The sequence below is a fragment of the Theropithecus gelada genome, chromosome 2 (genome assembly GCF_003255815.1).
Source record: "Theropithecus gelada isolate Dixy chromosome 2, Tgel_1.0, whole genome shotgun sequence".
Classification (NCBI taxonomy): domain Eukaryota; kingdom Metazoa; phylum Chordata; class Mammalia; order Primates; family Cercopithecidae; genus Theropithecus; species Theropithecus gelada.
The window spans coordinates 52,243,202-52,265,528 of record NC_037669.1 but is presented as its reverse complement, the minus strand read 5'-3'; the positions used below and the strand labels follow the sequence as shown (position 1 = coordinate 52,265,528).

The following is a 22,327-nucleotide window of genomic DNA, read 5'->3' as shown; positions in this document are numbered from 1 at the left end:
CTTTGGGAAGCCGAGGTGGGCAAATTGCTTGAGCTCAGGAGTTTGAAACCAGCCTGGGCAACATAGTGAGATCTCCTATCTACAAAAAATACGAAAATTGGCCAGGAGTGGTGGAGCGTGCCTGGCGCACACCTGTAGTCCCAGCTACTTAAGGGGCTGAAACCAGGAGGTAGAGGCTGCGGTGAGCCAAGATCGCACCACAGCACCCCAGCCTGGGTGATGACAAAGTGAGACCCTGTCTCCAAAAAAAAAAAAAAAATCTTCATGCACAGTAAACTGCAGGCTGAGGTGGCTTCCATAGTAAATTCTTCCAGACATTTAAGGGAAAAATTAATACCCATATTACACAGACGTTTCCAGAGAATAGAAAAGAAAGACTTCCAAACTCATTTTATGAGACCAGCATATCCCAGATACCAAGCCTTGGCATGGACATTATAAGAAAGGAACACTACGGACTAATATATCTCACACACAAGGATGCAAAAATTCGAAACATAATTTTTAACAAATAGATGATTTATAGAAAATATATCATGGTTATGTGGGGTTTATCCTGAGCAATTGGAGAGGGTTAACATTAAAAATCAATCAGTATAATTCAATACATTACCAGTATAAAAGGGAAAAACAATATAGGTTTCTCAGTACATGCAAAAAAAAAAAAAAAGTGATAAAAGTCAAGATGTGTTCACGGTAAAAATGCTAAGAAAACTAGAAAGAAACTTAACTTGGCAATGGATAGCCTCAAAAAAATATAGGGCTAACATTTTAATTAAAGTATTAGTTTAATATTTTAAACTTAAATATTACATAATTTTAAATTAAAATATTAAATATTTTCATTGACTCCAGGAACAAAATAAGATGTACGCTATTATTACTTCTTAACATTATTCTGAAGGCTGTAGACAGTGCATGCAATAAAGCAAGGAAAAGAAAAAGATATAAAGATGAAAAGGAAGCAAAACTCATTATTTGCTGATGGCGTGATTGTAGAAAATCGGTAACAACCTACAAATAAACCATTAGAATTAATTCAAAATTTAGCATGGAGCTGAATCCCAGCTCAGTGTACAAAGATCTAGTGTATTTCTACATATAAGCAACAAGCAATTCGGAAATTTTAGGAATATCGTTTGAAATAGCATCGAAAACTGCATCTAGGGACAGACGGGCACACAAAGAAAACGAAAGCTTTGCAAGACCCTCGGCGCACGTCTGCGCAAAGGGTCTCTGTGTCTCTACGCCCAGATGGCCATTTTGAGTCTCGAGCTCGGAGCCACCCTTCTCTTCTGTTTTCTCAGCGTCTTCACCCGCCTCCATCTGATACGCCTTTTTCCCCTCTGTGTTTGGTAGCAAAGTTGCTTTTCCTATGGGCCGAGAACGGGAGCTGGTGGTTATCTAAGCAGACATAAAGTTTTATGCGACCCTGCTGCGGGCAGGAGCGAGTGGCCCTGCGTTCTCTGCCAGCGCGGGTTCGCTGCGAGTGAGGAAAATGAGTTCCACTTCCCCAGTAGGGCAGGACTTGGTGTTTAGTGCCAGATAACGCCGGAAGAAGCCCAAGCGGAGACTGCTTGTATCCTTCGGGAAAAATCTAAGTGCTAAGTACCATGACAGTGGCAGGAACCAAGCTGTTGGGTACAGCTTGTGGAAGTGCACACTGGCTGTCGTTGATTCAGTGTTTTATTATTTTTTTCCATATATGTATATTTTGCCCATGACACAGCCCTCAGGAGATCCTGAGAACAAGTGCCCGATCCAGTGTTTTACTAGCACAGACACCCTAAAGGGGACCAGCAGTACAAGGCTGATGAAATAACTTATGGCATAGTCGTACAATGGAATACTATACAGTTCTACAAAAGGAGGAAGAGGCTCTATGTACTGATATGGAAAAATCTTCACTGATTATGTGTGCTGTGCAGAACAGTATGTATGTTATCTTTTCTAAAAAGGGTAGAAAATATGTATATTTAAAGAAATATATTTGTGTATATTTAAAGAAATTCTGGAAAGATGTATACAAAGTTTGTAACAGTGGCTAGGTTTTGAGTTTTTAAAAAATGTTTCTGCTTTTTGTTTTGAAGAGGCGAGAACTAAATTGACAGGAGACTGAGACTTTTCACTACACTTTTAAAATATTTGAACATAATAACGTTCATATCGTGAATGTATTCCATAAAGAATGAGATAAGCTGAATTTTAAAAATAAGTGGCACGGGCTGGGCGCGGTGGCTCTCACCTGTAATGCCAGCACTTTGGGAGGCCGAGGCGGGTGGATTGCCTGAGCTCAGAGGTTCGAGACCAGCCTGGGCAACACGGTGAAACCCCCTGGCTACTAAAACACGAAAAAATTAGCTGGGCGTGGCAGCGTGCGCCTGCAATCCCAGCTACTCCGGAGGCTGAGACAGGAGAATTGTTTGAACACGGGAGGCAGAGGTTGCAGTCAGCCAAGAGCAAGACACTGCAGTCCAGCCTGGGTGACAGAGTAAGACTCCGTCTCAAAAAAAAAAAAAGACATGGAATTTTTATGAGCATGAATTGCATGAATCAAATGTGTTACGAATTAAAATGCAATATTCAAGACACTGAAAACAAAATTTCCAGTATACTTCCACATTCCTGAGAAAAATTTCAAAAGTTCTAAGTAATTGGAAGTATATACCATGCTCATTCATTGGTAGACTCAATATTTTTATAGCAAAGTAAAAGAAGAACATACAGCTATATATATATAACATGGAAAGATCTCACAGATATAATGTTGGTCAAAAGAAGGCAGACAAAAGCGTAGGTACTGAATTATTATTTATATGAAAGTCAAGAATAGTTAAACTAATTTGTAGTGATAGAGATGAACCCAAGCAATGACTTTTGTAAAGTATTGACTGGGAAGGACCATAAGGAAGCCTTCTGGGGTGTCGATGATATCCACCGCCACCCCCCACCCCCCACCTTTTTTTTTTTTTTTAAGAGACGGGGGCTTGCTTTGTGACCTAGGCTGGAGTGCAGTGGTGCGATCACAGTTCACTGTAGCCTCAACTGCAGTGAACTGTGCTCAAAGGATCCTTCCGGCTCAGCCTCTCCTTACTCCAGCACTTTGAAGTTAGTCGAGCCTGGTGTCGCGCACCTGTATTCCCAGCTGCGGGGAGGTTAAGGCAGAGGATTGCTTGAATTATGATGGCGCCACTGCACTCCAGCCTGGGCGACAGAGCAAGACCCTGTCTCAAAACAAAACAAAAAATTCTTTATTTTGATCTAGGTGGTAGTTTCGTGAGTGTATGCATGTGCAAAAATTCACAGAATGTGTTTTGTGCACTTATATTGTGCATGTTATGTATCTCGAGTTTTTAAGCAATGAGAAACCATTGTAAGATTAAAAGGTGAATGACATGATACGATTTATGTTTTAAAAATAGATTTTTACCTGGAGCGGAAGCCAAAAGACCAGTTAAAAGGCTATAGCATGGCTGGTCGGGCGTGCACGCCCGTAATTCCAGCTACTTGGGAGGCTGAGAGGCAGGAGAATCTCTTGAACCCGGGAGGCGAAGGTTGCAGTGAGCCGACATCGCCCCACTGCACTCCAGCCTGGGCAACAAGAGAGAAACTCCGTCTCAAAAAAAAAGAAGTTATTGCATGGTGCTAGGTAGAAGGGATGGTTGTTTCGACGAACGCTGACGGTGGAAAGGGGCAGAAGAGGACGCATTGGACAGAGGTGTGGGAGCAGAATCTGCAGGGTATAGAGAGCTAGAGGGAAGTGTCAAAAATAACTTTTGGGGTTTCCACCATAGGAAATGGAAGACGAACAGCACAGGACTGGCAGGAAAGAAAATGAAGACTAAAACGTGTGGAAGTAGAGATTTGGGGAAAGAGCAGCTGGGAGAGGGCTAAGGAATTTCCTTAAGTGGAAGGCGAGGTCCGGCGGGAACAGTTGAGGCAGGGCTTGAGAAGGGTGCCCAGTGAGTGCAAGTTTGAATGGGGAACCTGGGATTAAGAGGAGAGGCGGGAGTTTGCCCCAGGAGGGGTGAAGTGCCTCGAAGGAGGCAGGAGATCGCTAAGGAATACTCTTGGCGATGGGGGGCAGAATCGGAGGCACTAACAGTAGGCATAGGGATAAGACTGGCAGGACTAGGATGCCAGCCAGGCTCCGCCCCGGAGGCCTGGAAGTGCGGGACACCCAGAGCAGGGATGCCGGGACCGCCTGCCCGACCCCGGTGCGGAACCAATTGTGACGGCGGCTAGGTTACCCGCCGGCGCTACAAAGGTGCCACACCGGCGGGGCGGCGTGCGCCGGCGTGACGCGACTACGCAGGATGGGCCGGGCCAGGGCCAAGGCCGAGGCGGCAGCGGCTGCGAGAGGCGGCGGCACGACGACGGTCCTTCAGCCCAGCCACCATGAGCACCAAGCAGGTCACTTGCAGGTCAGTGCGCGGGTGCCAGGAGCGCCGGGCCACTTCAGGCCGCTCCCCCAGGCCTCAGGGGTGCCGGTGCGCGCCAATTCTGCCGCTCGGGAACCTGAGGCTAGAGCGGGACTCGGAAAGTTACTCAGCTGTTAGCAGCCGGGGCTTTGCGAGGCAGAGCGAGCGCCGGCCAGAGCCGGGGATCGGGGGATGCATGACTGAGACGCGGGGCGAGGCCAGCGCTGGGGGCTACGCCGCGAGTTTGAAGCGTGGCCCCTGTGGGCTGGGAGGAAGGACGTCCTAGCCAGGGCCGTGCAGGATGCTGGGCCTTGTGGGGAGGGCTCTGGGGCTTACGGTTTAACTGGAAAAGACTTGGAATTGATTAAAGGAACCCCAAGAGGACGGTTACAAATGGGGATACCACGTGGAAGTAATTTGTTAATAGATTATAAGGGCCTCGAAGTTTGGAGAATCCAGATGCAATCTAAACTTGCAGAGAGTTAGCAAGTAAAAATTGTTGTGTGGAAAATAATAACGACAGATAGCATTTTCTGAATATCGGTGAAGCGCCCTGCATATTTCCAAGTGCTTTATATTCATTATCATCAGACTTCACAGTAAGACAACTTAGTAGTTATTATTACCATTTTACAGTGCAGGAGACTGAGACTGAAAGAGGTTGACACTCTTATCTTACTGAGAGAGCCATTTACGAGGAGAAATGCCACGGTAATGGATGGTTTGTTGTAGAAAATAGAAAGCCAGATAGCTACACTGCGACTGCTCCTGTGAAACAGAATAGTGTGGTTGTGTAACACCCTCATTCCTTGGTCAGCTTGTGGCTTACTGGTAATGGAGTCTAGTCCTATTGAACTGTATGTTTGGAAAACGAAAATTGAATTGTATGCTTGGAAAAGGCAAATTTCATTTAATATTTTTTTTGTGGGAAACATTGCTTAAAAACAATTGTAGAGTTTGTGGAATAAACAGTTTATTTTCTGTGTTGTTACTTCTCTTCATTGGTATGAATAGTTGAGACGTGACTGTGTAATAAGTTTCCTATTAGTATTAGTGTATATTAACTGTTCAATTGATCCAAGGCCCAGGTGGCTTATGTTAAGCTGTTGTCAGAAATTTGCACCTAGTGCCTATAAGAAGACTTTTACTAGGTTATTTGTACTAGAAGGTGTTTTGTGAAGACGGGTTTGTGTGTGTTTATGTATTTTTATTTATATAAAGTTTCTCCTGCTGGAGGAGGTATTCCTAGGTCATTGTGCACTGTAAAGCAGCTTGTAGCCACCTAGAAAAACCTCTCTATTCCTCCCCTCGCTCTATGGTTTAGTTCCACCATTTATTCCCGTACCTGATCTAAGAAGTGTCCACGAAACAGTACACATTTATGTAATAATGCTTTATAATTGAATCTCAACTCTGTAGTATCTTATTTTACAAACAAGGAATCTTATGCTCAGAAAGACTTGACATTTGCCTAAAATTTCACACCTTAGTAGAGGCACAAGGACCTAAATCAGGATCATCTTTGTTTTTCCTTGTATACCTGGAGATAGCTGGACCTGAAAGCTTTAATTCTGTTTCCCAAAAGGGGTGTTCTGCAGGATGTTGCTCCATATAAATGAAGATTGGGTTGGAATGTTGCGAAGGGATCACTTCTGTTTAAGTGCTAACTAGTGTTTGTTGGGGACTTACAATGTGCTGGGGCTCCTAGGTGCTGTAGTGTATAATCCAGCAACCAGCACTATTCCACAGATGGTAAAACTGAGCTTCAGCATTGAAGTCACTTGCCTAAGGTCATTTAGCTTCCAAGTGGCAGAGGTATGAAATCAAAGTTCATGCCCTCATAGACTGTAGGGCCTCCAAATAAGTGTCAAAATACTAAATTAAAATTTCTTTACTGCAGGACTTTTCAAAGCTTTTAATATGTTCCCATGAAAGGAAACTCATACAAGGATACGTAAAACTGCAAAGACGTTTACTCACAAAGGGGTGTAAAGGAGTCAGGGCTCCCAATGACTGCCTCGTCAAATAAAAAACATAACAGGTGTTTAAGTGAGAAAAACCCAAATTACCAAGAGTACCAAGTTTACATTAGTGTGTTTACCATAAACTTTTCTACCAGCTTATCTACCAAAAGCTTTTCTTACTTTATTATCTCATTAACAAAAGGCTTATCTCCAGATATTGATAATTTATAGGAAATGTTCAAGGTATGATTTATTTTGGGGACCAGATCTAAGCAGGGTGGTTTTTTTTTTTTTTAATTTCAGGTCACAAAGTTTTAGGTTTGTTTTCCTGACTGTAGGATGTGATGTACATGTTTATTTTGAATGACAGCAGAATAATGTCAGTTTTGCTTTCAATCTATTAGGTATTATGTCTCTCCAAGAGATGCTTATCAAATGCTAGCAGTCTCAAACCTAATGACAAAGACACTCCGTGTTTTTATTGCCTGGAATGGTCAAAATGACTGCTTGTACAGTTATGCTGTCAGTCAGCTCTCCTGATTCCTTGATGTGCCACTCTATCCAGAATCTCAATCTGTGCATCATTTTTGCTGATTCCCCTCCCCTACAACCATCTCCCTGTCTTTCAGTCTGTTTTCCAAGCCCTGGGGGAGGCCCTTATTATAGCTTGGTAACCAGTTTATTTCACCCTCTCCTTTTGTGATAGAGCTTCCCTGCATCTCATAATCACTATTAGAAGACACAGGATTTCATTGTCCTAAGATAGTCAAGCTTCGGGCTTTTGATTCTTTGAAAGTCACAAAACATGGGGGATCTTTTCAGCCGGCAGGGGGTAGGCAGAGTTTGAGCCCCAGGGTTGGGCAGTTCTAGATTCTAATCCTCATACCACCTGTGCCACAACTGCCTCATCTGTGAAATGAGGATGGTAATGCCTAACCAGCAGGGCTGTTTAAAAGTTAAATAATAGCAACAAACCATTTATTTTGTATTAGGATGAGCACTTACATGCATTTTCTCAGTTAAACGTCCCAGTAGTTTATCAGAGCAGTCTGTGAAGTAAGTGCAGTTATTATAATCACATTACAGATGGGGAAACTGAGGCTTGGTGATTTAAATAACTTGCTCAGGGTCACATAGCAAGCAGTCTGACTTCAGTGTCTTCACCACCACACTGTACTTCATTTCATCCCCACCTCTAATCAGTACATTTATTGCAAGCCTGCCACAGTGCCTACCATTTGCTTCCTTCCCCCTCAGCGGATCTGCTGTCACCCTTGTTACAGCCATAAAATTTTAGCCTGTGAAAATATGTAGGAAAATGTAAAGAAAAAATGACACTGAGGATGCAAATTACCTGTATATTTGGAAGTGATTTGCAAAAGCGTTTTGCTAAACAGAGAGGCAACATTGAAGGGCCTGTAAGAAACCAGATTGATTGTTTCCCTCAGCACTGCTGCTGCTGGAGCTGCTGGTGGTTCTGTGGCCAGCAGTGAACCTGATATGCTCTGCAGTGTATAATAGCCATACTGTCTGAAACAGTCTTTTGGGGTTACCCGAGGTAACACTCCTTTGGAGTGTCCCCCAGAAAGAACCTACCTGCTCTGAGTCTCCAGCTATGCACTTCACCCGCCTAGTCGTCTCTCCCCTCCTCCAGTTCATGTCTTGGTCCTCTCTCTTGGAAGATATGAGGGGCAGTTTGTCCATCAGGAAGGGTTAGCAGTTGGAAATTCATTACAAAGTGCAACATGAAAGAGGCTTGGAGTAAGATCAGTATAACATAGATGGAGAGGAATGACTATAAGCACAAGACAGAGATGCCCCAAAGGACAAGCAGGATATGCTCTAGGTGGCTTTGTGCTTGTCACTGGGGAGTGTAAATGGTGACATATGCTACAAAAATAGGACTGGGCTGACTTCACCTCTTACATAACTCTTGTTTCACACTTGCCTTTCCTGAAGGCAGTGATGGTGGTCTAGAAATTATTTTTGAATCTGTTTAAATCTCAGCTCAGTCATTTACAGAAGCAAAGTGGCTTTTATGAAGTCACCAGCTTATAAATGGCAAAACTAACTAGAAGCTCTGGTTGGCAGTTAAATATTTGTATTTTAGTGGAAGAGATGATTAGTGCAGTTTGGAAGGCAAGTTTTCTGGATCGGACCTATGGAAGGTGGAGGTAGAATTATAAAAGGCATCCTTGTAGGAGACCACTACCTAAAAAACTTTCCTTTTGTCTGCCTTGTTAACAAATAGTATCTGGTAGACGGCCTGTGGTGGTCTTCCACCCTGGTTCTTTCAAGAAATTTTCTGTTCTAATTTCTTCAAAAGAAACAATACAGTATTGGCTGGTGCAGTGGCTCATGCTGTAATCCCAGCACTTGGGGAGGCCGAGGTAGGAGGACCACTTGAACCTTGGAGTTCGAGACCAGCCTGGGCAACATAGCAAGATCCTGTCTCTACCCAAGAAAAGAAAAGAAAAGAAACTATACAGTATTTATTAGATATCACTTTTGTGTAACTGCTTGTGTTGCCACTTTGAACCTGTCCTCTTTCAGTATTTATGAGTTTACTAATCCTGATACCTCTTTGTCATTCAGACTTGGCTCTTGGCACTGATTTTTTTTTTTTTTTAAACTATTATACCTTCAAAGGTTACCATGTTTGAGGACAATTGAAATATTGCAGTCTTGAGTAGCATTTCTCAAAAAGAATTCTCAAACTGCTGAGATGTATACTCCACTTTTGTGTTTGGGATCTCCAAGACCACCCCAAATCCAGAGATTGTCTAGAATTGGGACAAGTGGGTCCCCGGATTCAGCTGTACTCAAGTCTGAGATTATTACCATATCTAGTAAGGGGTCACAGCCAGATCATGAGGGCAGAAGACACGGGGGGTCTGGAGGAGCCTGGGTGCAGGCTTCCTGCATCTGTCCCTCCCTGAGAGGGCCACACAGCAATGAAAATGCAGCAACATGTGTCCAGGGAAGCCCATTAGAGATTCAGTGCCCAGGCTGGTCACCTAGGCCAGCTCTGCCTAGCATGAACCAAAATTCCAGACTCCCAGAGGAAAGTAGGTTTTCAGCATGAACTACATTGTACATCAGTTTAGACACAGCGAACCACTCTCCATCATTTAGGGAAAATTTTGTATCTGTGTGGAGAACTGTTACTAGCTGAGTTCCCAGATGCCAGGCAAGGGGCAGCCTCGGAAGCAGACCTTCCCAAGGATAGCAGTCTCAGATCTGCTATGTAACTCTCTTCTGTGTAGTTATAAAATCAGTATTGTAAATAACCGAAACTCTAAGTTTCTAACAAAAAGTGCCCTTAGTTTCCCAGCCTCTGTCTGTGCTTTTTTAAAAAATAAAACTATAACAGCCTTATGGCAAATTACTGCATAATGTCTGATCTAGTGCAGTGGTCCCCCACCAGTCCATGGCCTTTTAGGAACCAGGCCACACAGCAGGAGGTGAGCAGTGAGCAAGTGAGCAAAGCTTTATCTGTGTTTATAGTCACTCCCCGCCACTCACATTACCACCTGAGCTCCGCTTCCCGTCAGATCAGCAGCACCATTAGATTCTCATAGAAGCACTAACCCTATTGTCAACTGTGCATGTGAGGGATCTTCGTTGTGTGCTTCTTATGAGAATCTAATGCCTGATGATCTGTCACTGTCTCCCATGACCCCCAGATGGGACCATCTAGTTGCAGAAGAACAAGCTCAGTGTCCCACTGATTCTACACTATGGTGAGTTGTATACTTACTTCATTATATATTACCATAATAAAGTGCACAATAAATGTAATGTGCTTGAATCATCTTGAAACCATTCCCCATCCCACCATTCCGTGGAAAAATTGTCTTCCATAAAACTGGTCCCTGGCACCAAAAAGATTGGGGACTGCAGATCTAGTGGTATGCCACAAGAGGGTGCTCCGTGGAGAAAGCCTATCTGATTACCTGGCAAAGGCTGTAGGATGGCACCACTGTATAGTCACTTACGTCATGAGGTCCAGTTCTCATTTCGTAGGCTCAGAAATTTGGTTTTGTTAGTGTACATAGGGGTGGCTCATACTAGCCAAACTCATGAGAGACTGACTTATATACTAGAATATCCTTTTTTTTTTTTTTTTTTTTTTTTTTTTTTTTGAGACGGAGTCTTGCTCTGTCGCCCGGGCTGGAGTGCAGTGGCCGGATCTCAGCTCACTGCAAGCTCCGCCTCCCGGGTTCCCGCCATTCTCCTGCCTCAGCCTCCCGAGTAGCTGGGACTACAGGCGCCCGCCACCTCGCCCGGCTAATTTTTTTTTATTTTTTAGTAGAGACGGGGTTTCACCGTGTTAGCCAGGATGGTCTCGATCTCCTGACCTCGTGATCCGCCCGTCTCGGCCTCCCAAAGTGCTGGGATTACAGGCTTGAGCCACCGCGCCCGGCCTAGAATATCCTTTTATAATTTCCCTGGGAAAAAATAAACTGTCAGATATGTCTGGTCAGCACTTCCTCTGCTTTTGGGGAGAGGAACAGGTGGAGAATTCTCGTCAGAGGTTTCTGATTAGGGCGGATGTGCAGCATGTTCACTAGTACCCTTTCTCTGGAGACACCAGCAGTCTGGGCCTCTTGGGCCTTCCTGGAATGCCATACTATTCCCTCCTGTTGTCTAGTTCTTTTTTTTTTTTTTCTGAGATGGCGTCTTGCTCTGTCGCCAGGCTGGAGTGCAATGGCGCGATCTCAGCTCACTGCAGCCCTCTGCCTCCTGGGTTCAAGCGATTCTCATGCCTCAGCTTCCTGAGTAATTGGGATTACAGGTACCCACCACCACGCCCGGCTAATTTTTGTGTATTTAGTAGAGACATGGTTTCCCCATGTTGGTCAGGCTGGTCTCAAACTCCTGACCTCAGGTGATCCGCCCGCCTTGGCCTCCAAAAGTGCTGGGATTACAGGCGTGAGCCACTGTGCCCGGCCTTCCTGTTGTGTAGTTCTATTCTGTTTTCCACTTTCAGACAACACCGTATAAATGGTTAGGTTAAGGCTTTCTGTATCTGCTTGCATTTAGTAATATTCTAGCTGTGCCTTCCTGCAGTTATTCCCAAACATTCTTCATTAGAGAACAGATGTTCCCAACTACATCTTCCAGAGCACTAGCTTGAGAGGATCTGGGGCCCCAGATTGGGAAGTGCCATAGCATGTGGATGCCACTAGTGAGTGAGCCTGGGGGCTGGAGGGTATGAGGAGGCCTTTTGGATCAGCCAAGACTCATGCTGGTCCATGAAGGAAGGTAGGTTATAGTAATTCAGTGGAATGAAAGATATGGGCTACTGTGTTTTACACAAGGGCCATGATGGGGATGAAGGCAGCATGATAGGGAAATTGATTTTGTTGGGGAAAGGTCAGGGCTATCTGGAAAGACCAGACTTGGAGTCCTCGTACCTAGCAATTAAATCTTCTGTAAGTCACCTCACCTCTCTGAGCGTTGGCTTTCCTATTTGCAAAAAGAAAAAGAAAAATATCATATATCTTACCCTCAAGGATCACTACTCTTAATATGCAAGTATATATCTTTCCAGATTTTATTTTGAGACAGGGTCTCACTGTGTTGTACAGACTGGAGTGCAGTGATACAATCATAGCTCACTGCAGTCTCCAATTTCCAAGTTCAAGTGATCCTCCCACTTCAGCCTCCCTAGTAGCTGGGACTCCTGGTGCACACAACCACAGCTGGCTAATTTTTGTATTTTTTGTAGAGGTGAGGTTTTGCCATGTTGCCCAGGCTAGTCTTGAACTCCTAGGCTCAAGAGATCTGCCCGCCTCATTGTCCCCAAGTGCTAGGATTACAGGCATGAGCCACTGTGCCTGGCCCCAGATTTTTTTTTTTTTTTTTTGAGATGGAGTCTTGCTCTGTTGCCCAGGCTGGAGTGCAGTGGTGCGATCTTGGCTCACTGAAACCTCAGCCTCCTGGGTTCAAGCAATTCTCCTGCCTCAGCCTCCCAAGTAGCTGGGATTACAGGTACCCACCACCATGCCCAGCTGATTTTTGTATTTTTAGTAGAGACGGGATTTCGCCATGTTGGCCAGGCTGGTCTTGAACTCCTGACCTCAAGTGATCTACCTGCCTCAGCCTCCCAAAGTGCTGGGATTACAGGTGTGAGCCATTGCGCCCGGCTGGGTCTGATTTTTAAAGTACATATATGTATACATTTATAATCTTTTACCAAAATGAGATCATACTGTATACACTGGTTTAAAGAATTTTATTGTGAGCCGGGCGCAGTGGCTCACGCCTGTAATCCCAGCACTTTGGGAGGCCAAGGTGGGTGGATCACGAGGTCAGGAGTTCAAGACCAGCCTGGTCAACATGATGAAACCCCGTCTTTACTAAAAATACAAAAATTAGCTGGGTGTGGTGGCAGTCACTTGTAATTCCAGCTACTTCAGAGGCTAAGGCAGGAGAATTCTTGAACCTGGGAGGCGGAAGTTGCAGTGAGCCGAGATCATGCCACTACACTCCAGCCTGGGTGACAGCAAGACTCCATCTCAAAAAAAAAAAATTACTGTGGTAAAATTTCCGTAAAATTTACCATCTTAACTATTTTTAAGTTTATAGTTCTGTTACATGCATTCAGATTGTTGTGTAACCAATCTCCAGAGCTCTTTGTCTTGCAAAACTGAAACTCTGTGTACTACCCATTAAAAAACTTCCATTTCTCCCATCCCCAGCCTCTGACACCTACCATTCATTCTACTGTCTGTCTCTCTGAATTTGACTACTCTAGGGACCTCGTAGAAGTGGAATCATACAGCATTTGCCTTTTTGTGTCTGGTTTATTTTACTTAGCATAATGTCCTCAAGGTAGCATGTGTCAGAATCACCTTTCTTTTTAAGGCTGATTGTATATGGATAGACCACGTCTTGTTTATGCATTCATCCATCAGCGGATGCTTGGGTTGCTTCCACCTTTTGGCTATTGTGAATAATGCTGCTCTGAACATGGGTGTCCAAATGTTTGTCTGAGTCCATACTTCGAAGTCTTCTTTTTTTTTTTGAAACTGACTCACTGTGTTGCCCAGGCTGGAGTGCAGTGGCGTGATCTTGGCTCACTGTAACCTCTCCCTCCCGGGTTCAAGTGATTCTCCTGTCTCGGCCCCCAAAGTAGCTGGAATTACAGGCGCCTGCCACCACACTCGGCTAATTTTTGTATTTTTAGTAGAGATGGCATTTCACCATGTTGGTCAGGCTGGTCTCAAACTCCAGACCTCAGGTGATCCACCCACCTCAGCCTCCCAAAGTGCTGGGATTACAGGCCTGAGCCACTGGGCCTGGCCTGAATTATTTTGTGTCTATACCCAGAAGTGGAATTACCGGATCATATGGTAAATATATTTTTAATTTTTTAAGGAACTTCCATACTGTTTTTCTATAGCAGCTGCACCATTAACTGTTTTATAATCTACTGTTCTCAGTTAATTGTGTTTAACTTTCCATATTAATAAATTTTCATTTTATACCTAGTCCATACTCACATTTGTTTCAAAATACCTTTCAAAATATCTGGTTTAAAAATGTCTTTTATATCTTATTTGTCGAAACCAGATTCTAGTCCAGAGCTAAGTATTGCATCTGGTTATTATGTCCCTTGTGTTCTGTCTGCTAACCTAGCATTGTCCCTTCCCCTTTTTCTCTTTTCTAACAGCTATTTCTGAGGTATAACTTACACACCATAAAATTTACCTGTTTGAAGTATACAGTGCAAAACTTTTTAGTGAATTTACAAAGTTGTACAACCATCACCACAATTAAATTTTAGGAAATTTCTATCACCCCCAAAAGATCCCTTGTGCCCATTAGCAGTCACCCTCACTTCTTTCCTCCCAACCCTAAGCAGCCACTTAATCTACTTTCTGTCTCTATAGCTTTGCCTTTTCTGACATTGCATATAAATGGAATCATGCAACATGTGGTCTTTTGTGTCCGGCTTCTTTCAGTCCGCATCGTGTTTTCAAGGTTCATCCATGTTGTAGTGTGTGCCAGTACCTCCTTCCTTTTTATGGCTGGATAAGAGCCCATTGTATGGATAAATCACATTTTGTCTGTCTGTTCACCAGTTGATGAACATTTGGATTGTTTCCACTTTTTGACTGTTATGCATAATGCTGCTTTGGACATTCATATACAAGTATTTGTGTGGACATGGATTTTCATTTTCTTGGGAACATTCCTAGGCGTAGAATTGTTGCATCATATGGTAGATTTATGTTTACATTTTTTAAGAAACTGTCAATCTCTTTTCCAGACTCAGCCTCCTTTAGTTACGTGGCACTTATAAAGAGAGTAGGCCTGGGTCCCACATGCAGCCTCTTTTGTGTTTATTTGGTTGTTTTCTTGAGATGTCTTTCATAGGTTGTCCCCAGTCTCCTGTATTTTCTATGAACTGGAAGTTAGATCTGGGGTTTTGTGGATTCAAATTAATTGTTTCTGGCTAGAATATGTCATAGGTTATTTTATACTTCATTTTGGGTCGTATCAGCAGGTACGTATTTTTTTCCAAGTTGATTTTGGGTCCAGCATCATTTGGTGAAAAGATTATTTCCCCCACTTACCTTTTTTTTTTTTTTTTTTTGAGACAGGGTCTCACTCTGTCACCCAGGCTAGAGTGCAGCAGCACGATCTTGGCTCAGTGCAACCACCGCCTCCTGGGCTCAAGCGATCCTCCTACCTCGTCTTCCTGAGTAGCTGGGAGCACAGGCGCACACTATCATGCCTTGCTAATTTTTTGTATATTTTTTGGTAGAGACGAGGTTTCACCATGTTGCCCAGGCTGATCTCAAACTCCTGAGCTCAAGCGATCCACTCACCTTGGCCTCACAAAGTGCTGGGATTACAGGCATGAGCCATTGCCTGCGGCCTATGTGTGGTTCTATTTACAGGGTTTTTTTTTTGTTTTGTTTTGTTTTGTTTTGTTTTGAGATAGGGTCTTGCTTTGTCACCCAGGCTGGAGTACAGTGGTGCAAACAGAGCTCACTGCAGCCTCTGTCCTTCCTGGGCTCAAGCAGTCCTCCCACCTCAGGCCCCCAAGTAGCTACCGTGCACGACTAATTTTTATATTTTTTATAGAGATTGGCTTTTGCCGTGTTGCCCAGGCTGACCTCAAACTTCTGGGCTCAGGCAATCCTCACACCTTGGCCTCCCAAAGTGGTGGGATTACGGGCATGAGCCTCTGAGCCTGGACTATTTATGGATCTTTAAAGAATCCCTGCAGCCTCCCTGAACTCCAATCTCTGTGATTTGCCTGAGGTTTCAGGACCTAGAATATGCCTCCAGGTAGGAAGTCAGACTACATATGGGGCTTACTTCCTGTGTTTTCCTTCTCTTGAGGACCAGTCGTTTTTTCTATTGTCTGAAAGCAGTTGTTTCACATAAATTGTATCATTTTCCAGTTGGGGTTTTTTTTTTTTTTTTTTTTTCCTTAACAGTGAGAAGCCAAGATCCATGCTCCTTGGTAGTCAAAAGCAAAAGTTTGTTTCTCTCTCTCTCTCTCAGATGGTTTCTATTCTGTGTCTTTAAGTATTCTGATATTTTCCTTTGTAGTATCCCATCTACTAAACTCATCTAATGTAATTCTCATTTCAGACATTGTATTTTTCACTTCTAGAAGTTTCATTTGTTTTTTGTTTTGTTTTGTTTTGAGATGGAGTTTCGCTCTTGTTGCCCAGGCTGGAGTGCAATGGCACGATCTTGGCTCACTGCAAGCTCCGCCTCCCGGGTTCACGCCGTTCTCCTGCCTCAGCCCCAAGTAGCTGGGACTACAGGCACTAGCCACAACGCCGAGCTAATTTTTTGTATTTTTAGTAGAGACGGGGTTTCATCATGTTAGCCAGGATGGCGTCGATCTCCTGACCTCATGATCCGCCCACCTCAGCCTCCCAAAGTGCTGGGATTACAAGCATGAGCCACCGCGCCTGGCCCTTATTTTGTATTTTTTTTAGTAGAGACAGGGTTTCTCTATGTTGGTCAGTCTGGTCTTGAACTCCTGACCTCAGGTGATGCACCTGCCTCGGCCGGATTACAGGCATGAGCCACCACGCCCAGCCTAGTTTATCTTTAATATCAAGGCATGTTCATCTAGGGTCTCTACTGTTTGAGTATTCACTCAGGTCTCTCTACCCTGGCTGGACAGAGTTAGAATGCCTCCCAGGTATTCCTGTACCACTTATTCCTTCAAGGCCAGGATCTGATATCTCAGTGGAATATTCTGATACAGAACATGTGATACATCTGATATTCTGATGCATCTGAAACAATGTATCAGAAACAGCTTTCATTAAAAACTGTACTTCAAGTACCCATACAACCTTTCTGTTTCTCACTTTCAGTACGGTGTTTAATAAATTGCATGAGATTATTCTGTACTTTATTATAAAATAGACTTTGTGTTAGATGATGTGGCCCAACTGTAGGCTAATGTAAGTGTTCTGAGCATAAGTAAGGTAGCCTAGGCTGAGCTAGGAGAATCGCTTGAACCCGGAAGGTAGAGATTGCAATGAGCTGAGACTGTGCCATTGCACTCTAGCCTGGGTGACATAGAGAGACTCCATCTCAAAACAAAAAACAGAAAACAATGGCTTTATTGGGATGTAACCCCATCATTAGTCAAGGAGCATCTGTGTATATCTTTTGATATCACATGATGGTATTTGATCCTCACCACAACCAGTCCAGTGGGTAGTATAATCTTCATTTTATAGGGAAAGGTAGCAAGGCCCAGGGACGTTGGTTTTGTGACATGTTCTTAAGTGACAGAGCTGGGTCTTGAACCCAGATCTTCTGGTTTCATTAGTCATGCCCTTTAAGCTCCTTGAGAACAGAGAGAACAGTTTTTCACAGAGTATTTTCTCAATTATGTGGCTCACGTTGAACATATCTCAAATCAGGAAGATATATCTTCACATAGAAATATATGGGATTGTTTGCTTTTCTTCCAGAAAAGCTGTCATTGAATCAGTTGTAGTGCCTCTGAAATCACTGTTGTAGAATCAAGGAAATATATAGATCTCTCTCCAGTGCCTAATAGAGCCTTTATACCTAATATATACTTGGTAAATATTTGTATGCTAGGTTCAAGAAAAAGCTGATTTTATAAAGCAAAATGTGCTTCTGAAAGTTGTATGCCTGTGCTTGTCTCTTCAGGTATTTTATGCATGGTGTGTGTCGGGAAGGAAGTCAGTGCCTGTTCTCACATGACTTGGCAAACAGCAAGCCGTCCACCATCTGCAAGTACTACCAGAAGGGCTACTGTGCCTATGGAACTCGGTGCAGGCAAGGACTCTGCGACAGGCTCCAGCTGTGACACTGATTTCGTTTGGAGAATGGGTCTTGATAAGGGGGAAGTTTTAATGTAAAAGTAATATGACAGCATTACAGAAAGTATGGCAAATAAATTTAAAACCTGTTTCAGTACCCTAAAACTAATTTTCTTTTTTTTTTGAGATGGAGTCTTGCACTGTTGCCCAGGCTGGAGGGCAGTGGCGCAATCTTGGCTCTCTGCAACCTCCGCCTCCAGGGTTCAAGCAGTTCTCCTGCCTCAGCCTCCCAAGTAGCTGATATCACAGGCACCTGCCACTACACCTGGCTGATTTTTTTTTTTTGTATTTTTAGTAGAGACAGGGTTTCACCATGTTGGTCAGGCTGGTCTTAACTCCTGACCTCATGATCTGCCTGCCTTGGCTTCCCAAAGTGCTGGGATTACAGGTGTGAGCCACCGTGCCCGGCCTAATTTTCATTTTTTAAAACTACTTTTCAGCCTTATTCTTATGAATATATAGTTAGAAAATTGTACACAATTCCAGAAACTTGTTCGTGCTTTTGTAGTGCAGAGCTGATCTTTTGTTTCCTAGGCTGCAAAGTTTCCTTTCCTCCATTTTCTATGCAGTGCAGTGGGAGATGATGGAAGTAGGCCCACCTTGGTCTCCCCCTGCCAATGAGTGCCGAGAGAGACAGTCAGGGAGAGGTCATTGGCCCTTGTCAGCATTTTGGGGACTCCTGCTCAAAAGAATACTGGGTCAGTCAGGCATCAGGAGATTTCAGCTCAACATCTCTTTGGAACTTTCAGGCTCTCTGTGTGGTCTGGAGCTGTGTATCTGTCCCACTAAAGTCCCACAGAGACACTTAAGCATAGGTGATAGATAGCAAATGTCCCCCTCACACTGAATTGCCAAGCATCTGTTAATCGATAATCCTGTTAGAGTTTAAATATTGGAAAAGATGGCTGCTTTCTTCACCTCAACAAGTGCAGCAGAAGGAGGGCCATTGGCATCTGGGGAGTGTGGGGATGTGTGTGGATGGCATGTCTGTAATGCATCTGCTGTGTGTTTTGTTTAGATATGACCACACGAGGCCCTCTGCTGCAGCTGGAGGTGCTGTCGGCATCATGGCCCACAGTGTGCCCTCCCCAGCTTTCCACAATCCTCACCCTCCTTCTGAGGTCACTGCGTCCATTGTGAAAACTAACTCACATGAACCCGGGAAGCGTGAAAAGAGAACCTTGGTTCTTAGAGACCGAAGTGAGTAAGCGGAAGCCTTTTGTTGCTTCTTTTTGTATAGCACTCTTGGCTTATGCTTGGTGCTCCTTTCTAGCCTCCTCTTGTCAAGAGGACTCCTAACCTCATACACCTCCAGGTTGTGCGCGTGGAGAGACCAGAACTTTCTGAAGAGGCTCCATGTGGCTGTAGATCATTCAAATGATACGTTTGCCCTCGTGCCCAAAGGCTGGGTTGAGCTCCAAGACTGACCTGGCAAAACATAAAAACGCAATCTTTTTGTCAGCATGTAACTTCCATCTTCATATGGTGGTTGTCCAGCTGGTGAGAAGCATCAAGCTCTTCATTTCAAACCTAAATATTTTGTCTGGGTACAGTGGCTCACACCTGTAACCCGAACACTTTGGGAGACTGAGGTGGGCAGATCACCTGAGGTCAGGAGTTTGAGACCAGCCTGGCCAACATGGTTTAGTAGAAACCCCGTCTCTACTAAAAATGCAAAAATTAGCTGGGCGTAGTGGCAGGCGTCTGTAATCCCAGCTACTTGGGAGACTGAGGCAGGAGAATTTCTTGAACCCGGGAGGCAGAGGTTGTAGTGAGCTGAGATCACGCCACTGCACTCCAACCTGGGTGACAAGAGTGAGACTCCCTCTCAAAAAAAAAAAACAAAACTAAATATTTTGCTAAAGAGCATGTTTCACTGTTTGACTTTTAGGCCAGTGAATGGTCTTAGTTTTTATGCTGACAGTGTTTGACATTTTAGATTGCACCTTTGGGAACAGAATAGCACACTAGGGTTTGGGACATGGTCTGTGCCTTAAAACGGGGTTTGATGAGGAAGAAAGCTACAAATTGTAAAAGTTTTTTTGTTTTTTTTGTGTGTGTTTTTTTTTGAGACGGAGTCTCACTCTGTCGCCTAGGCTGCAGTGCAGTGGCATAATCTCCGCCTCCCAGGTTCAAGGGATTCTCCTGCCTCAGCCTTCCGAGTAGCTGGGATTACAGGTGCCCGCCACCACGCCCAGCTAATTTTTGTATTTTTAGTAGAGACAGGGTTTCACTATGTTGGTCAGGCTGGTCTCGAACTCCTGATCTCATAATCCACCCGCCTCGGCCTCCCAAAGTGCTGGGATTACAGGCAAGAGCCACTGCGCCCGGCCGTAAAAGTTGTTTTTATTGGCTGGTCCTCACCAGGTGAAGAGATTTCTAGTTCTTGGAATTGGGTACCATGAGGTAGGCAGATTCCATCCTCAGCAAATGAGTAGTCCTGTGAGAATACGTGACCTCTAAACAAGCTCGGAGGTGTGCAGTGGGAAGGCAGCAGCTCCTGGCGTGAGAAGGGTTCACCATGGGACAGTTTACGCTGGCCTCAGGACCCACAGATTTGCTGTAGACATCTATTCTAGTTCACTTAAAATGATTGGTAACTTTGCTGGTATGAAGGAAACACTGTGTTCTAGTGATCTCACTTTTTTTGTTTGTTTTAGTGTTAACTGGTCCATGTGTTAACATTTCCATATTTGCCATTTTAAACAGCAGCTTTAGTGTTCTTTTGTATAAGTGTATCCTATTGTTTTGCTTATTTCCCTGTCTGGCCATTTTTGTTTTTTGTTTTTTTAAGTAATTATAAGTAATGTCACTATGAACATTTTATACTATTCCTTTTATTTTTCCCCTTCGGTCTGTTTTTTTGCCATATGTTCTCAAGGGTGGAATTCTTAGGTCAGAGTAGCTTAATATGTTAGGCTTTGGTTAACGGCATATCAGAAAAATGGGGCCATTTTCATGTGTGTGTGCCATGTGTTGTATTCAGATCTGTCTGGCATGGCTGAAGGAAAGACTCAGCCGAGCATGGTGAGTAATCCAGGCAGCTGCAGCGACCCCCAACCCAGCCCCGAGATGAAGCCGCATTCCTACCTGGAGGCCATCAGGAGTGGCCTTGATGACGTGGAGGCCAGCAGCTCCTACAGCAACGAGCAGCAGCTGTGCCCCTACGCAGCTGCTGGGGAGTGCCGGTTTGGGGATGCCTGTGTCTACCTGCATGGGGAGGTGTGTGAAATCTGTAGGCTGCGAGTCTTGCACCCCTTCGACCCAGAGCAGAGGAAGGCTCACGAAAAGGTAAAGTCACAAACCTTTGCATGAACTCAATGTTAAGAAATCTGAAACGTACTGAACAGGACACTGAAGGCCATCCATACACACTCAAAAAAAGAAATCCGAAACATACTAAGTGACAGAATTGTTGGTGTTTCCACAGGTATCCCCCTGCCAGTAATATACCTATGTTATGCATCTATGTAAAACATCCTATTTTGAGATTCTTTTTCCTGCAGTCATTTTGCCATTTTTTTTTTTTTTTTTTGAAACAGAGTCTCCCTGTCACCCAGCCTGGAGTACAGTGGTGCAATCTTGGCTCACTGCAACCTCTGCTTCCCCGGCTCAGGTGATCCTCCTGGCTCAGCCCCGCCGAGTAGCTGGGATTACAGGCACTCACCACCACGCTCGGCTACTTTTATATTTTTAGGAAAGAAGGGGTTTCACCATATTGGCCAAGCTGGTCTCGAACTCCTGACCTCAAGTGGTCCGCCTGCCTCAGCCTCCCAAAGTGCTTGGATTACAGGCATGAGCCACCATGCCCGGCCTATTTTGCCAATATTTGATTACTCAGAATAAAGAGAAAAAGAAGTAGTATCTGAAACAAAATCATGCTAAGTTCAAAGAACAGATCTAGCTCAGGACCATGGTATGTCATATGTGTGTATGTCTCTGTCACACGCACATATAGCGTCCTCCCTCCCTGGGTTCACACTTCCTCATGGTTGGGATCCAGCTAGGCCAAGTTTTGGAAGATTTGAGCCCAAATCATAGAATCTGAGGAGCCACTTATTGGAAGGGCCTTTTAAAGTCATTAATGTCTGCAGTGTTTTGGGAGGCTTTGCCTTATGCTAGTCCCTATACATGATGCAGAGGGTACGAAGCTGGATAAGAGGCAGGGGAGGGCCAGTCATGATGACTCACACCTGTAATCCCAGCACTTTGGCAGGCCAAGGCATGCAGATCACTTGAGCCCAGGAGTTTGAGACCAGCCTGGGCAACATGGTGAGATCCCTGTCTCCACAAAATAAATAAACAAACAAACAAACAAACATTAGCCAGGTGTGGTGGCACACACCTGTAGTCCCAGCTACTTGGCGGGGCTGAAGTGGGAGGATCGCCTGAGCCTGGGAAGCAGAGGTTGCAGTGAGCCAAGACTGCTACTGCACTCCAGTCTGGGCAACAGAGTGAGACCCTGTCTCAAAAAATAAAAATAATAAAAAAATTTTAAAATGCCAGGTGTGGTGGCTTGGCTAACTTTTAAAATTTTATTTTGTTTTGGCCGGGCACAGTGGCTCACGCCTGTAATCCCAGCACTTTGGGAGGC

At 44.4% G+C, this 22,327-nt stretch overlaps 1 protein-coding gene across 2 annotated transcripts in view; it reads left to right on the top strand.

Moving 5' to 3' along the window:
• The first annotated feature begins 4,271 nt into the window (after positions 1 to 4,271).
• Positions 4,272 to 22,327, top strand: part of MKRN2 (makorin ring finger protein 2) — a 28,321-nt gene continuing 10,265 nt past the window's right edge. Inside the window, exons 1-5 of one of the 2 annotated variants that reach the window (XM_025377852.1) lie at positions 4,332 to 4,424; positions 10,072 to 10,128; positions 17,561 to 17,689; positions 18,752 to 18,933; positions 20,720 to 21,024. In XM_025377852.1, the coding sequence (XP_025233637.1) occupies positions 4,399 to 4,424; positions 10,072 to 10,128; positions 17,561 to 17,689; positions 18,752 to 18,933; positions 20,720 to 21,024 (699 nt within the window). In that variant the 5' untranslated portion in view covers positions 4,332 to 4,398. Of the gene's footprint in view, positions 4,425 to 10,071; positions 10,129 to 17,560; positions 17,690 to 18,751; positions 18,934 to 20,719; positions 21,025 to 22,327 lie in introns of both variants that reach the window. The other variant, XM_025377853.1, reaches the window with a different exon arrangement.